Below are 17670 nucleotides of genomic sequence, written 5' to 3' on the forward strand. Positions count from 1 at the left end.
CTGGGTGGGCTCGAGGTTGGTCTCTGCCCACCTAGGGTGAGAGTCCTGGGGCAGAGCTATAGCTGTCCTCCATAGACCCAGGCCTCATGGCAGATTCTGGTCTCTTCTTAATCACAGCTGGTTCTTTAGCCCCTGCTAACCAGAACCACAGATTCTTAGCCCAAATGGCTGGGTAGAGTCTTTACATCCCTCTGAAATGTCACAAGTCAGGCCTCCATTGTCTGAACTGCTCTCAGCATTCTTATCTTCCAGGTTCCTGCAGAACAGCCCACTGAACTCTTAACACTCAGTTGCTTTTCTAGCCCAAAGTTCCAAAGTCCTTCCAAAATCAACATGTTCAGGTCTATCAGAGCAATACCTCCATATCCTGGTACCAACTTCAGTCCTAGTTACTATTGCTGTGATGAAACACCATGACCAAAAACAAGTTGGGGAGGAAAGGGTTTATTTGACTTATTATAGTTTATCATTGGAGGAAGTCAGGATAAGAACTCAAACAGGGCAGGAATGTGAGGCAGGAGTTTACACAGAGGCCATGGAAAGGAGCTGCTTACTGGCTTCCTCTTCATGACTTGCTCAGCTTGCTTTCTTATAGAATCCAGGACCACCAGGCTAAGGAAGGCACCATCCACAATGGGCTAGGTCCTCCTCCCCCATCAATCACAATTAAGAAAATGCCCTACAGGCTTGCCTACAGCCCAATCTTATTAAGGCATTTTGTTAATTGAGGTTCCCTCCTCTCAGATGACTTTAGCTTGGGTCAAGTTGACATAAAACTATCGAGCACAGTATATTGCTTAAATATACTTTTTTCCTCTTGTTTAGTTTCTTCCAGTCCCTGAGTTGATGCCTTTTCGTCTAACCCGCCAATTTGTCAATCTCATGCTGCCAATGAAAGAAACGGGTCTTGTGTGTGCGGTCATGGTGCACGCACTGAGAGCTTTCCGCTCATGTGCGGGTCTGCTCACGGACACCATGGAGGTTTTTGTGAAGGAGCCCTCCTTTGATTGGAAGGTACATTTTGGTTTTGTAAGACACACACGTTTCCTTTGTATGATGAAAATGCATCAAGTTGTATTTAATGAAATATTTACATTATCTTGATTACATTTCTCAAAACCTAAAAATCAGATAAAAAACAGTTATTTGGAGAAAACAAACTATTATGTTATTTGATACTAACTGAGGGGGTGACAATATGGACCCATTGATAACAGTATCTGAGTTCTCTGTTCACATACAACTTTTTGTTGTTGTTGTCATAATTATAAACAGGGTCTTACTCTGTAGCCCAGGCTAGCCTAGAACTCACCACATAGCCCAGGCTGTACTGGAACTCAAGGGATTCTTACCTCAACCTCTGGATTTCTGGAATTACAGCCATCCTCCTCCCAAGCTAGAACTTTTTACAGAAATATTTAGTTTTTTGTGAATACTTTGCTTGCATGTATGTAAATGCACCATATGCATGCAGTGCCTACAGAAACCAGAAGAGGGTGTTAGAGCCCCTGGAACTGTAATTACAGTAGGTTGTAAACCACTGTGTGGATTTTGGGAAGTGAACTCTGGTCCTCTGTAAGAGCATCAAGCACTCTTAGTACTTGGATCGTCTCTCCAGCCCCCAACAAAAACTTTTGAATTAGAAATCATTCCATGTAAATTATTTCCTAATTATAGGAACAGATAGCAGATAGTGCTGTTTGAATGAGAGGTTATCCAGAATATGACCCCAAATCATTAAACCCAGTAAAGCTCATTCTTTTATATGGAGACTCCGTCTCACCTCTCTGCATCACATGGTCATGGTATATACCATGCCAGGATCTGTCTAGAAAGCTATAGAGCTGTTCCCAGCTATAGGTCTTTGTTTTAGGACCATTACTTGATTTAATGTTTTTTAATGTAATTGTATATACTGTTATAATAAATAGAGAAAATTGTGTTCTTTCCCTTTAGGGTTTTGAGCAGAAAATGCTGAAAAAAGGAGGATCATGGATTCGAGAAATAAATATAAATGAAAAGAATTGGTACCCTCAGCAGAAAATTCACTACGCTAAGAGAAAGTTAGCAGGGGCCAACCCAGCAGTTATAACTTGGTAAGACTGTTGATTGTGCACACAGGATCAGTGCATGTTCAGAAGTGCTAAGCACTTCAGACATGTGAGAGCAGTGTGACCGTCTTCACTGCACGTGGGGAAAGTGCATCTTAGGGAGGCTTACCACTCCAAACCCAGACCTGGCGGGAATGTAGCTGTCATGTCAGCTGTCCTATACTTCTGTACAGTCAGCACCAATACCAGAACCAAGAGCAGCCATAATATGAGGACGCTTGGAATGTATTTGTATTTTTTAGGGCATTTGACCTGTTTGGTCCTGATGAGCACTAGTGTCTATCTCATTTTGAAGAACACCATGTGGGCTTCTCAGATAGTATTCTAAGCTGCATTGACCTTTTAAATTTTTTTAATTGAAATCTAGAGCAAATAGAAATGTATAGGTATTTATTATTTCTAGGAAGTAAGAAATGTAAACTTCGGTTCTAAGCAGTATTAAGATACACTCTGTAATTGACTTCATTTTTGACAAGAGCACCAGGTCTATACTGGTGTTAGCAAGAGAATGAAGTTACAGCCCTGCCTCACATTACTTGCAAAAATTACTTCAAAGTGTATCAGACTTAAAACACTTAGAAAAACACTAAACAGATCTTCATGATTTAATTTGGCTGTGACACTTAACATTGGGAGGTGTGACACCAGAAGCATGAGCAAGAACAAGGTAGACAAACTGAACTTCAAAATTCAGAGCTGTGCTTTACAGGATGCAACCAATAGAGTGGGAGGAATGGAAAAGTAACTGGGGATTGCTATGCTCACCTGGCAAGCATGAGGCCTGGGTTCTATTCCCAGAGCTATTTAAAAAAAAAAAAGTAATGGTTGGAGAAATAACTCACCAATAAGAGTGCCTGCTGCTTTTCCAGAGGATTCAAATTCAGTTCTAAGTACCCACATTGAGTGGCTCACGACCACCTGTAACTTCAGCTCCATGGAAGTTAATAAGCACACAGAGAGACAAGTTATATAAATAGCTTGGTGTTTTATTTTGCTTTGTTTTTTTAAGTAGTGGGTCTAGAGAGACAGCTCCGAAGTTAAGAGCATTTTTTTTGCTCTTGCAAAGGACCTAGTATTTGGTTTGCAGCACCCACAATCATTTGTAACTCCACTTCCAGAGGATCCGAGGCCCCTTCTGGCCCCTAGAGGCACCCACAAGCACAGACAAATCTCTAAAATAATTTTTTAAAGTCCAGTGTGGTGGCATGTGGGAGGTAGAACTTACCCTTAGCTACATATCAAGTTTGAGTCCAACCTCAACACAAAGTGACTTTCTCTCAAAGAAAAATCTTTAATAAAATAAAAACCAATAGATAAAATCATTAATAAAAAGAAAATTGATGGCTGGGTGGCGGTGGCGCACACCTTTAATCTCAGCACTCAGGAGGCAGAGCCAAGCGGATCTCTGCAAGTTTGAGGACAGTCTGGTCTCAGAGCAAGACCCAGGACAGGCACTGAAACTGTACAGAGAAGGCCTGTCTCAAAAAACCAAACAAACAAAAAACCCAGAAAAAAAGAAAATTGATAATATAAAGACAACCCAATTTTTAAAGATGGTCAAAGGAATCAGACATTTCTCTAAAGATGTACAAATGGTACAAATGGCTACTAATTACATGAAGAGTCATTAAGGAAATGCAAATTAAGTTCTGCATCTTAAGCTGTGTGTAATGACAGCTTTCAGATGAGATAGGGGAAGTGTGAGCAGGATGTGGAAAATTTCTTTCATGGTGGGCATGTGAAATAGTGCAGGTGCTGTGATAAACAGCCTGGCAGCTCCTCAAGAAGCTAAATAGAGAGCTACCATTATACCCAGCAGTTCCACATCTAAGTGTCTACCCTAGAAAAATGAAAGCTTATATCTAAACAAAAATTTCCAAGCAAATGTTAATAATTGTATTATTCATGTTTTATTTTCCTACCCACCTGTGGGAGTCTGTAGGAGACCTGCTCCCACTTTTCAAAGAGTTCTTGGGTGGAGGAGAGAGGAATGAGGAAATATTAGGTAGAAAGATAGACATAGACAAATAGGAGAAAGACAAAGATACGGGATAGCTTCAGGAGGGCCCTGGGTCAATACCCAGGCTCTCAGAGCATTATTCAAATTGGTATTTTTATAATATGTCAAAGGGAAAGGGAAAAGACCTCCCCTTGCAAGATCAAACCACACTACTCAGCCAAATATAGATCCTTCCAAACACCTGGTAAACACACTTATGGCCCAATCATCCTATTGTGCATCCCTGCTGGGTAAAGCAAGCTCAGATTCTCTGACCTTGAGTAAGGTCTCACTAGGAAGCCTCTGTGGGCCACCACAGTTCTCTCTTCTTAATAATATAAAGGGTCCTTCAGACCACTCAGATGGAGTATGCCTGTCTTAGGTCACCGTCTTCCACCAGATTGTCTTACCCGTCTTTGAGATACACTTTCCCTCAAGTGCACTCTGTCTTAGGTTGACAGCTAGCAAGAAGGACTTACCCGTCTCTGACTACCCACCCCTGGTGGGGGGAGGGGTGCAAAGCTTTAACTCTATGCAGCTTTGAAGCTGCTTTTCCACTAAGAGCTTGCAAATAGCTGGAATAATTATAGCAATACTCCTGCTCCTTATGGCTGCTTATACCTCCTAGTAAAGGAGTAGAGGATGATAACAATGGAATGGCCTTTTTATCTCTACAGCAGACTTAGCTGCACCAAGCCCTTTTTTAAATCAATAAACTCCTGATGCAGCCACATCAAATCTAAAGACTCCTTAGCATCACCATTAACATTTACAGGTTAGCATTATATTACTATACACAATTACAATTCTCACAAACTTACATCCAAAAGCAAACTCTCAATAGAACTATTTACACTTTACAAACTTTAGCAAACATTCAAAAGCAATTTCTTAATTAAACTATTTACACTTCATAAACTTTAGCATCCAAAAGCAATCTCTTAATAAAACTATATAAAACATAGGGTACATTAACCCAAGTTAACAATCCATACAGAGAACAAGAAAGTTTTGTTTGTTTGTTTGTTTGTTTTGTTGTTGTTGTTGTTGTTGTTGTTGTTGTTGTTGTTTTGGTTTTTCGAGACAGGGTTTCTCTGTGTAGCTTTGTGCCTTTCCTGGATCTCACTCTGTAGACCAGGCTGGCCTCAAACTCGCAAAGATCCGCCTGCCTCTGTCTCCCAAGTGCTGGGATTAAAGGCATGCGCCACCACAGCCCGGCTGAAAGTACTTTTTTTTTTTTTAATTAAAGAGACTGAGGAATATTAATTCCCCCTTTTCGCTATGATTTTTTAAGCTGCATCTTGAGCCTGGGTAGAAAAAACCCAAACTTCTCCATTTCTACACAAAATCAGTTCCATTTCTACACAAAGTTTGAGAGTCACCACAGTTTAAATAGAGTATATATACATAAGTGAATTCAAAATTGTCCCATTGCAATTGAACCACTCCTCTCCATCCCATTTCTTAAGTCTGAAAAATTCAAAAAGCTAGTTTTGATATCAGTCTTAAAGTTCCAAATACGCAGAAACCCACAACCAAAAACTTGCATGCAACAACTCAGTTCAAACAAGAGTCTCTGAAACTTTACTTTCAGTTACAGCAGCATTTTACGGTAGCTTTCCTCTAGGCAGCTTTGCCCCAGGTGAAGGTGGCTGTCACAGTAACTGAGCCACTGCAGAGTTGTCTCAAACAAGTTCTCCTTGCAGACAACATGAATCAGAAAGCCATCTCTTAAAGGAGCCATGCGTGTTTAGCTGCTAACTCTGTCCCATTTTGGCTTTTACAATGCTGGTCACCTCTTCAGCACACAAGTCCTAAGACCCCTGTGTCCTGGGGCCCAGAGGCTTTCAATCACCTTGAGCCATCCAGGCTCAAAGTGCCACCCTGCTGCTATGAGCCACAGCTCTCATTTAGCACCCCAAGTCCAGGAGGAAACCCAGCCTCAGCCATTCATAGCTGCTGCACCCAGGCTCCATATCCACAGTTCAACCTGAAGCATGGCTCTGCCTCACCACAGCAGTTCTCGTGCCTGCCTTTCCACACAGGGCCATGTCTCAGCTGCTGCCACCTCTGCTCAAGCCACCAATGCCACTTCTCCACTCGGGGCAGCAGCCTCTTCTCTACAGGGCTTCCACTGCTCACCATTTGCCTTTCCCATGGCATCTCTTCTGGGATCGTCAAGGTTGATTGTAGCCTCAAGCCATGTTCTCCATACCATGGCTTCTTTTTTTTTTTTTTTTTTTTTTTGATTTTTCGAGACAGGGTTTCTCTGTGTAGCTTTGCGCCTTTCCTGGAACTCACTTGGTCGCCCAGGCTATCCTCGAACTCACAGAGATCCGACCATGGCTTCTTTATGGCAGAAAGCACACAGAACCCTGCTGCTTGTGCTGGCTCTCAGCATCTGCTACCTGTGCTGTGATGATGCCCCTCGAGTCTCAGCTGTTGATGCCTGCCTGGGGCAACCACTGCTCTCACTGCTGCTGCTGCTGCTACTGCTTGTGGGGGCTTCTGAAGCCACTCTTGGACTGTCAGGTCTGCAGTCGCTACTCAGTCCCAAATGCTGCTTTCTGTGTCCCAGGTCCCATGCTGGGGAAAACTCTAATATATCTAAGCCTTCACAAAATCCCTGTACCTAAAGCCTATATTTCTCAACCTTTTCCAAAACTTTTTTTACAACTTTTAACCTAATTTAGTAAATGGAAACAGAGAGAGATACTTGCTGCAGCCTAACTTGAACTGCTTGCTTTACAGTTTTACTTCTGAAGAAAAGAATTTCACCTCACTCAATTCTGAGCATGCCCACTTAACCTGCAATGTTCCTGCTCTTTTATCCTCTGTAACTAAGTCCCACATTCTGGTGGAGTCTGCCAGTGTCCAGCTCCAACCTTTCTAGGGGTTCTTGGGTGGAGGAGAGAAGAATGAGGAAATATTAGGTAGAAAGATAGACCTAGATGACGAGGAGAAAGAGACACAGGATAGCTTTGGGGGGGGGGGGCCTGGGTCACAGCTGCCCAGAGCTTTATTCAAAAGGGATTTTTATAATATGCCAAGGGGAGAGGCAAACGACCTCCCCCTTTCAAGATCAAAGCACCGCATAGCCAAGTGTGGACCCTTCCAAACACCTGGTAAACATGCCTATGGCCAAATTGTCCTACTATGCAGCCCTTCTTTCTAAAGCAGGCTCAGATTCTCTGATCTTAAGGTCTCACTAGGAAGCCTCTGTGGGCCACTACACGAGCCCAAACTTTGAATTCTAAGTTTTGAGTGACAGGAAGAAAAAAATGTATAAAAAATGATAGAATGTTTGTAAAGGAATGCAGGTCAAAGGGGAAAAATTATTTTTTGTCTTTGTTTTCATGTTTGTTCAATTCTTTTTCCAGTGACGAGTTACGTCTAGGCCATGAAGAGTCACCTGCCTTTGGAAGTTATACAGCTGTAGCTCGAGGAAATAAAGACCACAACATTCGTGCACGAGAGCCGGAGAGTGGACTTTCAGAAGAGACTCAAGTGAAGTGCTTGGTGGACCAAGCGACAGACCCCAATATCCTTGGCAGGACTTGGGAAGGATGGCATCCTTGGATGTAAAGTCTATGGGAGTCACCAGCTATAAAGCATTCCATCACTGAGGGAACCTTCTAGACCTTCACTGACAGCAGGATATTACTGAAGCACCAAAGAAAAGAAATCTACTTTGTAGTGCTAAGGAGATGGCTCTCTGGGTAAAAGCACTTGCTGCCAATATTAATGACCTAACTTCAATCCCTGGAACCCACATGATGGAAGGAGAGAAGCAACTTCTGCAAGTTGTCCTTTGGCCTCCAAACATGTGACATGTCTTGCATTTATCCACGCATATGTACACACACAAATTTAAAAAAAAAATATATAGTTTTTCCTCTCTAAAGTAGCAACTCTTCATTTCATTGATTTCTTTGTATTTTTTCTTTTGTTTCTATTTCATTAATTTCTGCTCTGATCTTGGTCATTTCTCCCTATCTACTGTTGTTGGGTGCACCATGGTGCATGTGTGGACCTTCCAGTATGTAGGTCCCAGGGATCGAACTCAGGTCATTAGGCTTGGCAGCAAACACCTTAACCTGTTGAGGCATCACTCCAGCCCATCTCTGGTGTGTGTGGGTGTGTGTGTGTGTGTGTGTGTGTGTGTGTGTGTGTGGGTGGGTGGGTGTGCGTGCACGCACCCCATAGGTCTTGCCATGTGTTCTGTTTCTCCATTGGTCAATGTATCATTCTAGAGTGTATTATTCAATTTCTATGACTGTTTGTATTTTCTGTTTTTATTGCTTTAGTCCATTGTGGTCAAGTAAAATACAAAGAGTTGTTTCAGTTTCTTGTATTTGTTGATGTTTGCTTTGTTGATGTGACTAAATTTTGTAAGCTATTGAGAAGAATGTGTATCCTCCAGTGTTTAGCTGATAGGTACACTTGATCTATAATGTCATTTAATTTTGATATCTCTCTCTCTCTCTCTCTCTCTCTCTCTCTCTCTCTCTCTCTCTCTGGATACCCTGTTTCTTGATGTAAATGTGTTACTGGAATCATCTACTGTTTTTGTATTAGGATAAATCTAGCTTTATGTCTAAAATAGCATTTATTTTATGAAATTGGATACACCCAAATTGTGTACATATCTGTTCTTGATATCAGTATGAAGTGACCTTCTTTATCTCTTCTGATAAGTTTTGGTTTAATTTTATTTAGCTTCAACTCCTGCTTGTTTTCTGGTTCCATTAGCCTGGAATACCTTTGCTCAGCCTTTCACCCTAGAATAATGTCTACTTTAATGATGGGATGTGTTTCTTGGAGGCAATAAATGATGAATTCTGTTTTATTTTGTTGTTGTTTGTTTTATTTTTTGAGACATGGTCTTTCTACATAGCCCTGATTGTCCTAGAAGATGGATGGATGGATGGAGAAAGATAGACAGACAGACAGACATCAGGCTGCCCTTGAACACAGAGATCTGCTTGCTTCTGCCTCCCAAGTACTGGTATTAATGGTGTATGCCACTAGACCCAGCTGAATTCTCTTCTAATCCAATTCACTAGCCTGACTTTTGAGTGAGCAGTTGGGATCATTGATAGTCAAAATTTTTACTGAAAGATGTATGTTGATTCCTGACATTTTGTTAATTTTGAGTCATTTTTTTCTTAGTCCTCCTTTGTTTAACCACTGACCTAACCACTGTTTTTCCCTGAAGTCTCATAAATATATGTATTCTTCTCTTTAGTATTCTCTGTAGGGCTCACTTGGTGAACATTGGTTACTTTAGCCTTCTTTTATCATGGGAAATTTCTCTTTCTTAATTATGACTGATAGTTTTGCTGGCTGTAGAGAGTTCAGTTGGCTTCTAGGGTCTTTCAGAACATTGATCTAGTTGACTTTTAAGATCTCAAAAAATCAGCTGGTTTTCTGAAGAGTCTGCTTTTATTGACTTGACCTTCTCTCTTGCAGCTTTCATTCTTTCTCTGTTCCTTCTAATCAGTGTGTATGACATGGAATATTTTCTCTTCTGGTCTTGTCCCTAGAAAATTTTCATCTCTGATTTTATTGAAAACGTTGACCTGGATTTCTTCTTCTATGCCCATGATTAATAGGTTTGGTCTTTTCATAATGTCTTAAACATCCTACATGTTCTATTCCTGAATGTTTAAAAGTTTATCATTCTCATCAGTTGAGTGGTTCAATGTGGTATTGTATTCCCCCAAATATTGTGCATGCTAATAAACTTATCTGTGGTCAGAGACAGAGCAGCCACAATATTAAACGTAAAGGATAGGCAGTGGTAGCACACGCCTTTAATCCTAGCATTCCAGAGGCAGAAATCCATGTATTCAAGGATACAGACAGGCATGGTGACTCATCACGCCTTTAATCCCAGAAAGCAAGCCTTTAATCCCAGGGAGTGGTGGTAGAAAGCAGAAAGGTACATAAAGCATGAGGACCAGAAACTAGAAGCATTTGGCCTGGTTAAGCTTTCAGGCTTTTAGCAGCAGTTCAGCTGAGATTCATTCTGAATGAGGACTCAGAGGCTTCCAGCCTGAGGAAACAGGACCAGCTGAGGAATTGGCAAGAACTTTTAAGATTCCTGCTACAGTTCAATATATCTGCCTTGTCTTAAAGTCCTGATATTCTGTCTTTAGCATGCTCTATGCTGTTAGTGAGAGTTTCTACTGAGCTTATTTTAGACTTACTGAATTTTTCAAGTTCTATTTCAGTTTGAGTTTTCTTCAGTAGTTCTCTTGATTTAATTCTATTTTCCCATCCTTAATTGTCTTCCTTATTTGGTTTAATTCTTTGTGTTTTCTTGGTCTTCATTCTGTCATTTATTCTGGAATTAGTTGGTAAGACACTAGTGTTGAAGATAATATCTATACACCTTGGTTGCAAGATGTAGAGAAATCAAGCTGGCACTGAATAGAGACTCTTTCATGCTAGCTAGCTTTCATAGTTCTTGGAAATACAAGTTGCTAAGGAAGAAAAGACATCAATGGTCTTATCTAGGTGTGAACAGTATGGAACACAACACCAACCTACTAGGCAAGATGTGCCCATTGGTGTAATAGTGATATGATTGCTATGAGAATAACCATTTTCTCTCTGTTTGGATTTGAGGCCTGTTCCACAAGAGATAACTCATAACTGGTACTGTAAACCCAGTCAAAAACCCATGACTGAGGTTATGGGCCATAGGAGTAAACTTGATCCTGTCAACTGAATTGTCATGGCACCAAGCTGCCTTTTAAATATTAATGTTTATATGGTGTATCAGAATTCTCTAGAAGAACAGAATTGAAAGAATACATGTACACACACACACACACACACACACACACACACACACACACCAGCCTACATTGAAATAGTAACAATAGCTGCCTCTCACTGGAGAGGCTGAAAACCCAGTAGTTGTTGGGTGCCTCAGCAGTCCAAGTCCAGCACTGGCAAACTGCTGGTCCTCAGTCAACAATGGAAGCCGTATCAAGGAAGAAATTAGCAACTGCAGCAATAAGATAAATTCATACAGCAGCAAGAGGGAAGGCCAAGGAAGCATAAAACAAAACAGTCTTCCTTCTGCTGTGCCCTTTTTATCTGTGCTGCTACCACAGCATGGCATCCATATTTGGGATGAGTTCCTACATCAGTTAAGACAACTAGAATAACTTCTCAGCTGAGACTCCCTGTTCAGATGATTATAAATTTGAGGCAGGTTGATATTAAAGCTAACACAATCTACCTCTTGTCAACTTGACACCTAAGCATGTCACTTTAAAACTGAAATTCCACCTCTTGCTGAGGGCCATGGGAGTATACAGCAGGTGACAACTAGTATTCAACAGGTCAACTTACCAGATGAATCTCTCTGATGGGGAGCCCTACTAGGCAAAGTCTGTGGAGTGATAACCCTCTACAGTAGTGTACTTTTTGCACATACTACCAACCCCAGTGTTCAGCCAACTAATTGTTTATTGTTAAGTCCTGAATTTCAATGTCATTTTCTGTCTGGGGACCCTGACCAACTCAGCTATATGCATGGCCAAACATTACTCACTGGCCAGTCAGTATGATTTATGTGTTATGAGAATGGGTCAGACCCTGAAAATGTAACATAATTGTCCAGAGTTTGGCAATAAGGAGGGCTGTGTAGAGCTATATAGAGAGCTGCTGTGTAAAGAGCTGGGCAGAGATGAGTGTGTTGGGGGGGGTGCGCGCAATGCGCTGAGAGATATAGCTGAATGGGCAGAGTGAAAAGTGAGAGATGAAGAGGTGTGAGAATCGGAGCTAAAGAGAAATGGAACTAGAGAGAATTGGAAACCAAGATTTAGAACTACAGAATTGGAACAAAAGAATTAGAGCTAGAGAAAATTAGAACAAGAGAATTAGAGCTGAAGAAGAATAAAAGAGAGTGACCCTCAGATCGTGTGTGAATTATAGGTAAGAAATCTTTCTATCCCCACTCTTGAGAAGTCTTTCTCTGAATGACTGGGTAGCAGTTCTGGGAGCTGGACTCCAGGGCTGCTAAAACCTCTTGTCCTCAAATCTCATATTATTTCATACTATAAATTAGTCCATTTTCAAAGGTCTTTGAGATCCTTAAAAATCTTAACACTTGCATTGTCTCATTTCTCTTAACCGTAAATTCTTACTGACATAAAAGAAAATAGGAATTGATATTATAAAGGACTTACTAACAGATTGGTATAGGAGACATTAAATCACACAAAGTAGAATCTAGTAATGGAAGCACTACCCACCCCATGTACTCCAGAGATAAATAGTATGCTAAACAAGCCATGCCACAGTTCTATCAAGCAAGCTGTGAATTCCATAAGTAAGAATGGGCTATCCTACCTCTTTATGAAGTAGGTTACCTGATGAGAATCTATAAGTCCATAGATTGTGGTTTTGCAGGAGCATTATGTGCAAGAAAGGCAAAGCCACTACCAGAAAAAAAGTATCCCAGTAAGGACAAAGCGTTGTCCTCTTTGTAATGAAAATGGTCCAATGCAGTCAAAGTTGTCACCAGGTCATTGACTGGTCACCCTAGGGAATAGTGACAATATTGGGTGCTTAGTGTTGGTCCCTGCTGCTGGCAGATTTTTACACTCAGCAGCAGGTCTAGCAGAGTCAGCCTTAGTAAGTCAAAGTCCATGTTGAGCCCATGTATAACCTTTATTTCTATTACCAAAGTTACTTTGTTAATTGTCCCACTTGGCAATGACGAGGATAGCCAGAGAAAGAGGCTTACTATCCACAGAATAGGTCATCTTATATACTTGACTATTAAAACTCCTCCTTACCTTTTGATGAGCACTTAAAAGGGACACAAGTATCCTTTGCCCATTTAGAGAGAGCTATACTCATCAGATAACCTACTTCATAGAAAAAGAGGTAGGATAGCCCATTATTATACATGGAATTCACAGTCTTACCAACTTTCCAGTCATGGTCCTTCTACATCCCCAAGCACCCAGTCAAACCACTGGCTACAAACCATGAATCATATTTCTCATACTTGGCCATTTCTCCTTCCAAGAAAAATGTGCAGCATGTGCATTCACTGCCTGAAGTTGTGTCCACTGTGAAGCATTTTCCTTCACTAGTGTCCTTCATGATTGTCCCATAAAGGGGCAGTGCAGCTTATCACTTCAAGGTGGTGCCTGCATATAATGCAGAACCATCAATTAACCAGGCCATAGTCTTGTCTTTCTCAGACAATCTTAGAGCACACTTTATGATACTGTAGATGGGTGCTTGGGGACCCAAGTTATTATATTTTAAAAAATTAGGAATCTGAGGCCCATGGGCAACTTTTTGATGTAACTTGCTTGTGCTATCAGGCCCAATCACATGATATATCACTTCCATTTGATGATGGATTGTTTCTGTGCACAAAAACAACTTCATGTCTTGGTGGATCCAATCATGCCCAGATCATAGCAGGCAGCTCAAGTCACATGGTAACCTGCTTTCCCATTGCTAAAGGTTCAGTTTCAGCTAAAGCTGTTCTGTTCCTATAGAGATCCCTGACTAATACAAATTGTGATACCAGTACTTTATTTGATTTTTGGCTGAAGTATTTGTTAAAAGATGCCCTGCTGAGAAGCTAGAGATCTCTTAATATTCCTTGGGTTGGTGTTGCAGGGATTTTTTAAGGCTTAGAGAAATTGGAATGCCAGAGTAGATTTACTGTTTAAAACCTATTCCTCTATAAAGGGAGGGCCCAGAAGGCATGCCCTTCACTAATACTATAAGACACAAAATGGGGGGGGGGGGGCTGGAGAGATGGCTCAGAAATTAACAACACCGACTGCTCTTCCAGAGGACCTGAGTTCAATTCCCAGCAACCACATGGTGGCTCACAACCATCTGTAATGAGATCTGGCACCTTCTCCTGTATACATAATAAATAAATAAATCTTAAAAAAAAAAAAGACACAAAATGGTTAGTATGGCAATGGCACATTTAAAGAGCTTTGTCATTGTTCTTTTCATGCCAGACCGTACGGTGCAGCTGTTCAACTGGGTGAACTAAATTGAGGCTGAGTGTCTTCAAGTGTAATGGGTTTAACTGGACTCTATAGTGACAGGGGCCAGGTGACCCCATTGAATCACCAAAGGCCAGGTAAGCTTACTTATCACAATGGGCAGCATAGGCGAAGTGATGTCTATAATGGCCTCACTCAGTGGACCTATGGTATTGACAAATCAGTCTTGGTATTCCAGGAATGAAATGTATAAGAAGCCCATTAAGTTTTTGTTTGATCTGTATAAGCAGAAAAAAAAAAGTCTAGAACAAATGAAAGAAAAGCTATATTAGATCACAGCAAGATGGAATCATGTTTCCAGACTTGAGCCAATTTACAGATCCAGAACCCCAATTCCTCAAGGCTTTCTTGAGGAATGAGGCTACACTGTCACCAAAGAGTTTTACTGTTAGCCTTTCTTCCATGCATCCACAGAGGGAACTTTTAGTAGGTAATTATACATTGGGAAAAAGAAAATAATCAGACTCTTGGGGACTATTGGTTACTGACTATAAATTGACACTGAATCTGGAAAAACTCAAGCATTGTGGCCCTCTAGTTAAAGTAGGTGTTTATGGAAGTCAAGTAATTGATGAAGTCTTGAGTAAAGTCCAGTTTCCAGTAGGTTCCTGAATTCATCCTATGTTTATTTTCCCAGGCCCAGAATGCATAGTTATCTAAGTTGGCAGAATCTCCACATTGGCTCTCTGACCTATAGAATAGGGCTGTTATGGTTATAAAAATGAAATGTAAGCTATTGGAGTTGCCTCTACCAGAGAAAATCGTTGCATCTCTAGAAAGACTATGGAAATTACGTACTTGAAGGATGTGAGGGGGTGGGGATATCCCACTACATCTTCCTTCATTGCAAACTCTATGAAACAGTGGCAACAATTACAGCTACTCTGCCAGATGTATTTCCTTACTTGTGCAAATTAACATAACTGTTTGGATTGGGCATAATGGTGCATCCCTTTAATCCCAGAACTCAGGAGGTAGAGGTAGACAGAGATCTATGAGTTCCAGGCTAGCCAAGGCTACATGGTGAGATCCTGTTTTGGAAAGAGAATGAAAAACCAAAGCAAACAAATCTACTTTTGTTTGGTAACAAGCTATTGATCTCTTAAATGATTTTCTTCCCTACCCCTGACCATAAGGACCACCAGAAGCCAATTTGCTTTTATCTTACAAGACCAGCAGTACGCCTTTACAGTTCCACCTCAAGGGCTTATTAGTTTTCCAACCCTGTGTCATAACTTAGATCTTTAGAAGTGCTCTGGTAGTGATGGTGGTTTGCTGTCTCTTGCTTCTGGGGTTTTTGTGGTGGGGGGGTATTTTTGTTTGTTTGTTTGAGTCAGGGTCTCTCTATGTTGTCCTAGCTGTCCTGGAACTCACTGTGTTGACTAGGCTGGCTTCAAACTCCTGCCTCTGCCTCCTAAGAACTGGGATTTAATGTGTGAGCCACTACGCCTAGCTTCAAAGGGATCTTGATTCTCAGTCAATGATGGAAGCCTGGCAATGCTGTTTCTAATATCAGCAAAGGAAGCAGCAGCAACAGGGTAAATTAATTCTGCAGCAATATGGAATGCCAAGGGGAAAACAAGCAAATAATCCCCCTGCCACATCCTTTTATCTGGGTAGCACCTTCTGGGAATGGGTCTTCCCACATCTATTAAGGTAATCAGGACAGTTATTTAGTTAAGGCTCCCTGTTAAGATTAATTCTAATAGACACTTGCAAGTAAAGATGAACAGACTAAAGGGCAAATTGTGTGTCTCAATGGGCCACACTACAGCTTCCATGACGAGATTCTTGTTTTTGTTTTGTTTTGTTTGGGTTTTGTTTTTGTTTTGTTTTGTTTTGTTTTTCTTTTAAATTTGCTTTTGTTTGGGGAGGGAGAGGTTGCAAAGGCAAAGGGTGGATTCAAGGGGACAGGGAGATAAATGAGATCAGAATGCATGATGTAAAATCCACAAAGAATCAATAGAAGTTAAAAAGTTAAAAAGAAAAAAAAACATTCTGGCCAGGCGGTGGTGGCACATGCCCATAATCCCAGCACTCAGGAGGCAGAGCCAGGTGGATCTCTATGAGTCAAAGGTCAGCCTGGTCTATAGAGCGAGATCCAGGACAGGCACCAAAACTACATAGAGAAACCCTGTCTCAAAACAAACAAACAAACAAACTCTAAATTGGGGCAAGTTGACAGTAAAACCATCATATACCCATAGACAAATGCAATGAATGCAGAGACCCATATGGGCTGAGGACATGATAATCCAATGCTCAGCCTTAAACAAGATTGATACTGCTCCTTCTAAAGCTCAGGGACCATTATGGAAAAGTGGAAAGAATGTGAAAGCCAAAAGATAAAGAGGGCTGTATGCAGAGTTTTTCATCTATACCACCAATCAGCTCTGTTCTGTCAGCTGCTCCCAAATAACCACACTGAAACTTGATTATAAATGATTGGCCAATAGCTTAGGTTTGTTACTAACTAGCTCTTACAACTTTAATTAACCCATATTTCTAATCTGCCCTCTGCCACATGGTAGTATCTTCTTTCAGTACAGCATGTTTATCTTGCTTCTCTCCACATCATTGCCTCACAACTCCTCTGACTCAGCCCTTCTTCTTAGCATCCTCCTCTGCCCTGAACATTCTGCCTAGCTATCAGACAATCATCTTTTTATTAACAATGAGAGAAACACATCTTCATAGTGTATAAAAGGATTATCCCACAGCAAAGGGCTATAAAATGTTCTCTTCTAGGCAAGCCACAGCCAGTGCAGTCATGACCTCACATCTTTGGCTGCCTGCAATAGACCTACACAAAATAGTCTCTATCAACAGGAAAGCATGTATCAGGGAGGAGCTTACAAAACTACCCCTCCTTTCTGATGAGTTCTAGGGAAGAGGCAATCATAACCTTCAGGTGTACCCACTGAGGAGTCCATCAGCCTCCAGCAGATAGTGCTAACCCACAGTCACAGGTGATCCTGGTTGAACTAAGCAGCTCTTAAAGCCAACAAAAATCATGAACTTGTAACAAGAGGCCATGAATTGAGATAAGATGAGATAGGGTGTATAGGAGGTATTGGAGGAAGAGAGGAAAAGGAGTAAATAATGTGATTATTTTAATTTCAAAAAACTAAAAATTTAACGAGAACTTGAAAAGTAGACTTGTAGGTAGGAACAGGTGAGTGATGAAGGGAACGAGATGGATTTGTTATAACAATGCTCATTTTACATGTATAAAGTTGTGAAAAAACAAATTCAATGAACATTTTAAAAAGGAGATCTTGGGGCTGGTGAGATGGTTCAGCAGTTAAGAGCACTTGTTGCTCTTGTGAAGAACCCAAGCACAATTCCTAGCACCCACATAGTGGCTCATGATCATCTGTAACTCCAGTGCCAAGGGATCTGATGCTTTCTTGACCTTCATGATCACCAAGCACTCACTTGGTGCACATAGATGCAGAGGCAAAAGGCTCATGCACATAAAATAAATTTTAAA

At 41.1% G+C, this 17670-nt stretch overlaps 1 protein-coding gene across 2 annotated transcripts in view; it reads left to right on the forward strand.

Annotated features, from left to right (window-relative positions):
• The window catches only part of Prkdc (protein kinase, DNA-activated, catalytic subunit), a 234571-nt gene extending 225612 nt beyond the window's left edge, over window positions 1–8959 (forward strand). For both annotated transcript variants that reach the window (XM_006997186.4, XM_076548362.1), the window contains 3 exons: window positions 826–1014; window positions 1957–2096; window positions 7491–8959. In XM_006997186.4, coding sequence (XP_006997248.1) covers window positions 826–1014; window positions 1957–2096; window positions 7491–7695 — 534 coding nt within the window. In that variant the 3' untranslated portion in view covers window positions 7696–8959. The remainder of the gene's footprint in view (window positions 1–825; window positions 1015–1956; window positions 2097–7490) is intronic.
• Window positions 8960–17670: the final 8711 nt, after the last annotated feature.

The sequence above is a fragment of the Peromyscus maniculatus genome, chromosome 12, assembly GCF_049852395.1.
Source record: "Peromyscus maniculatus bairdii isolate BWxNUB_F1_BW_parent chromosome 12, HU_Pman_BW_mat_3.1, whole genome shotgun sequence".
In the NCBI taxonomy this organism is placed as follows: domain Eukaryota; kingdom Metazoa; phylum Chordata; class Mammalia; order Rodentia; family Cricetidae; genus Peromyscus; species Peromyscus maniculatus.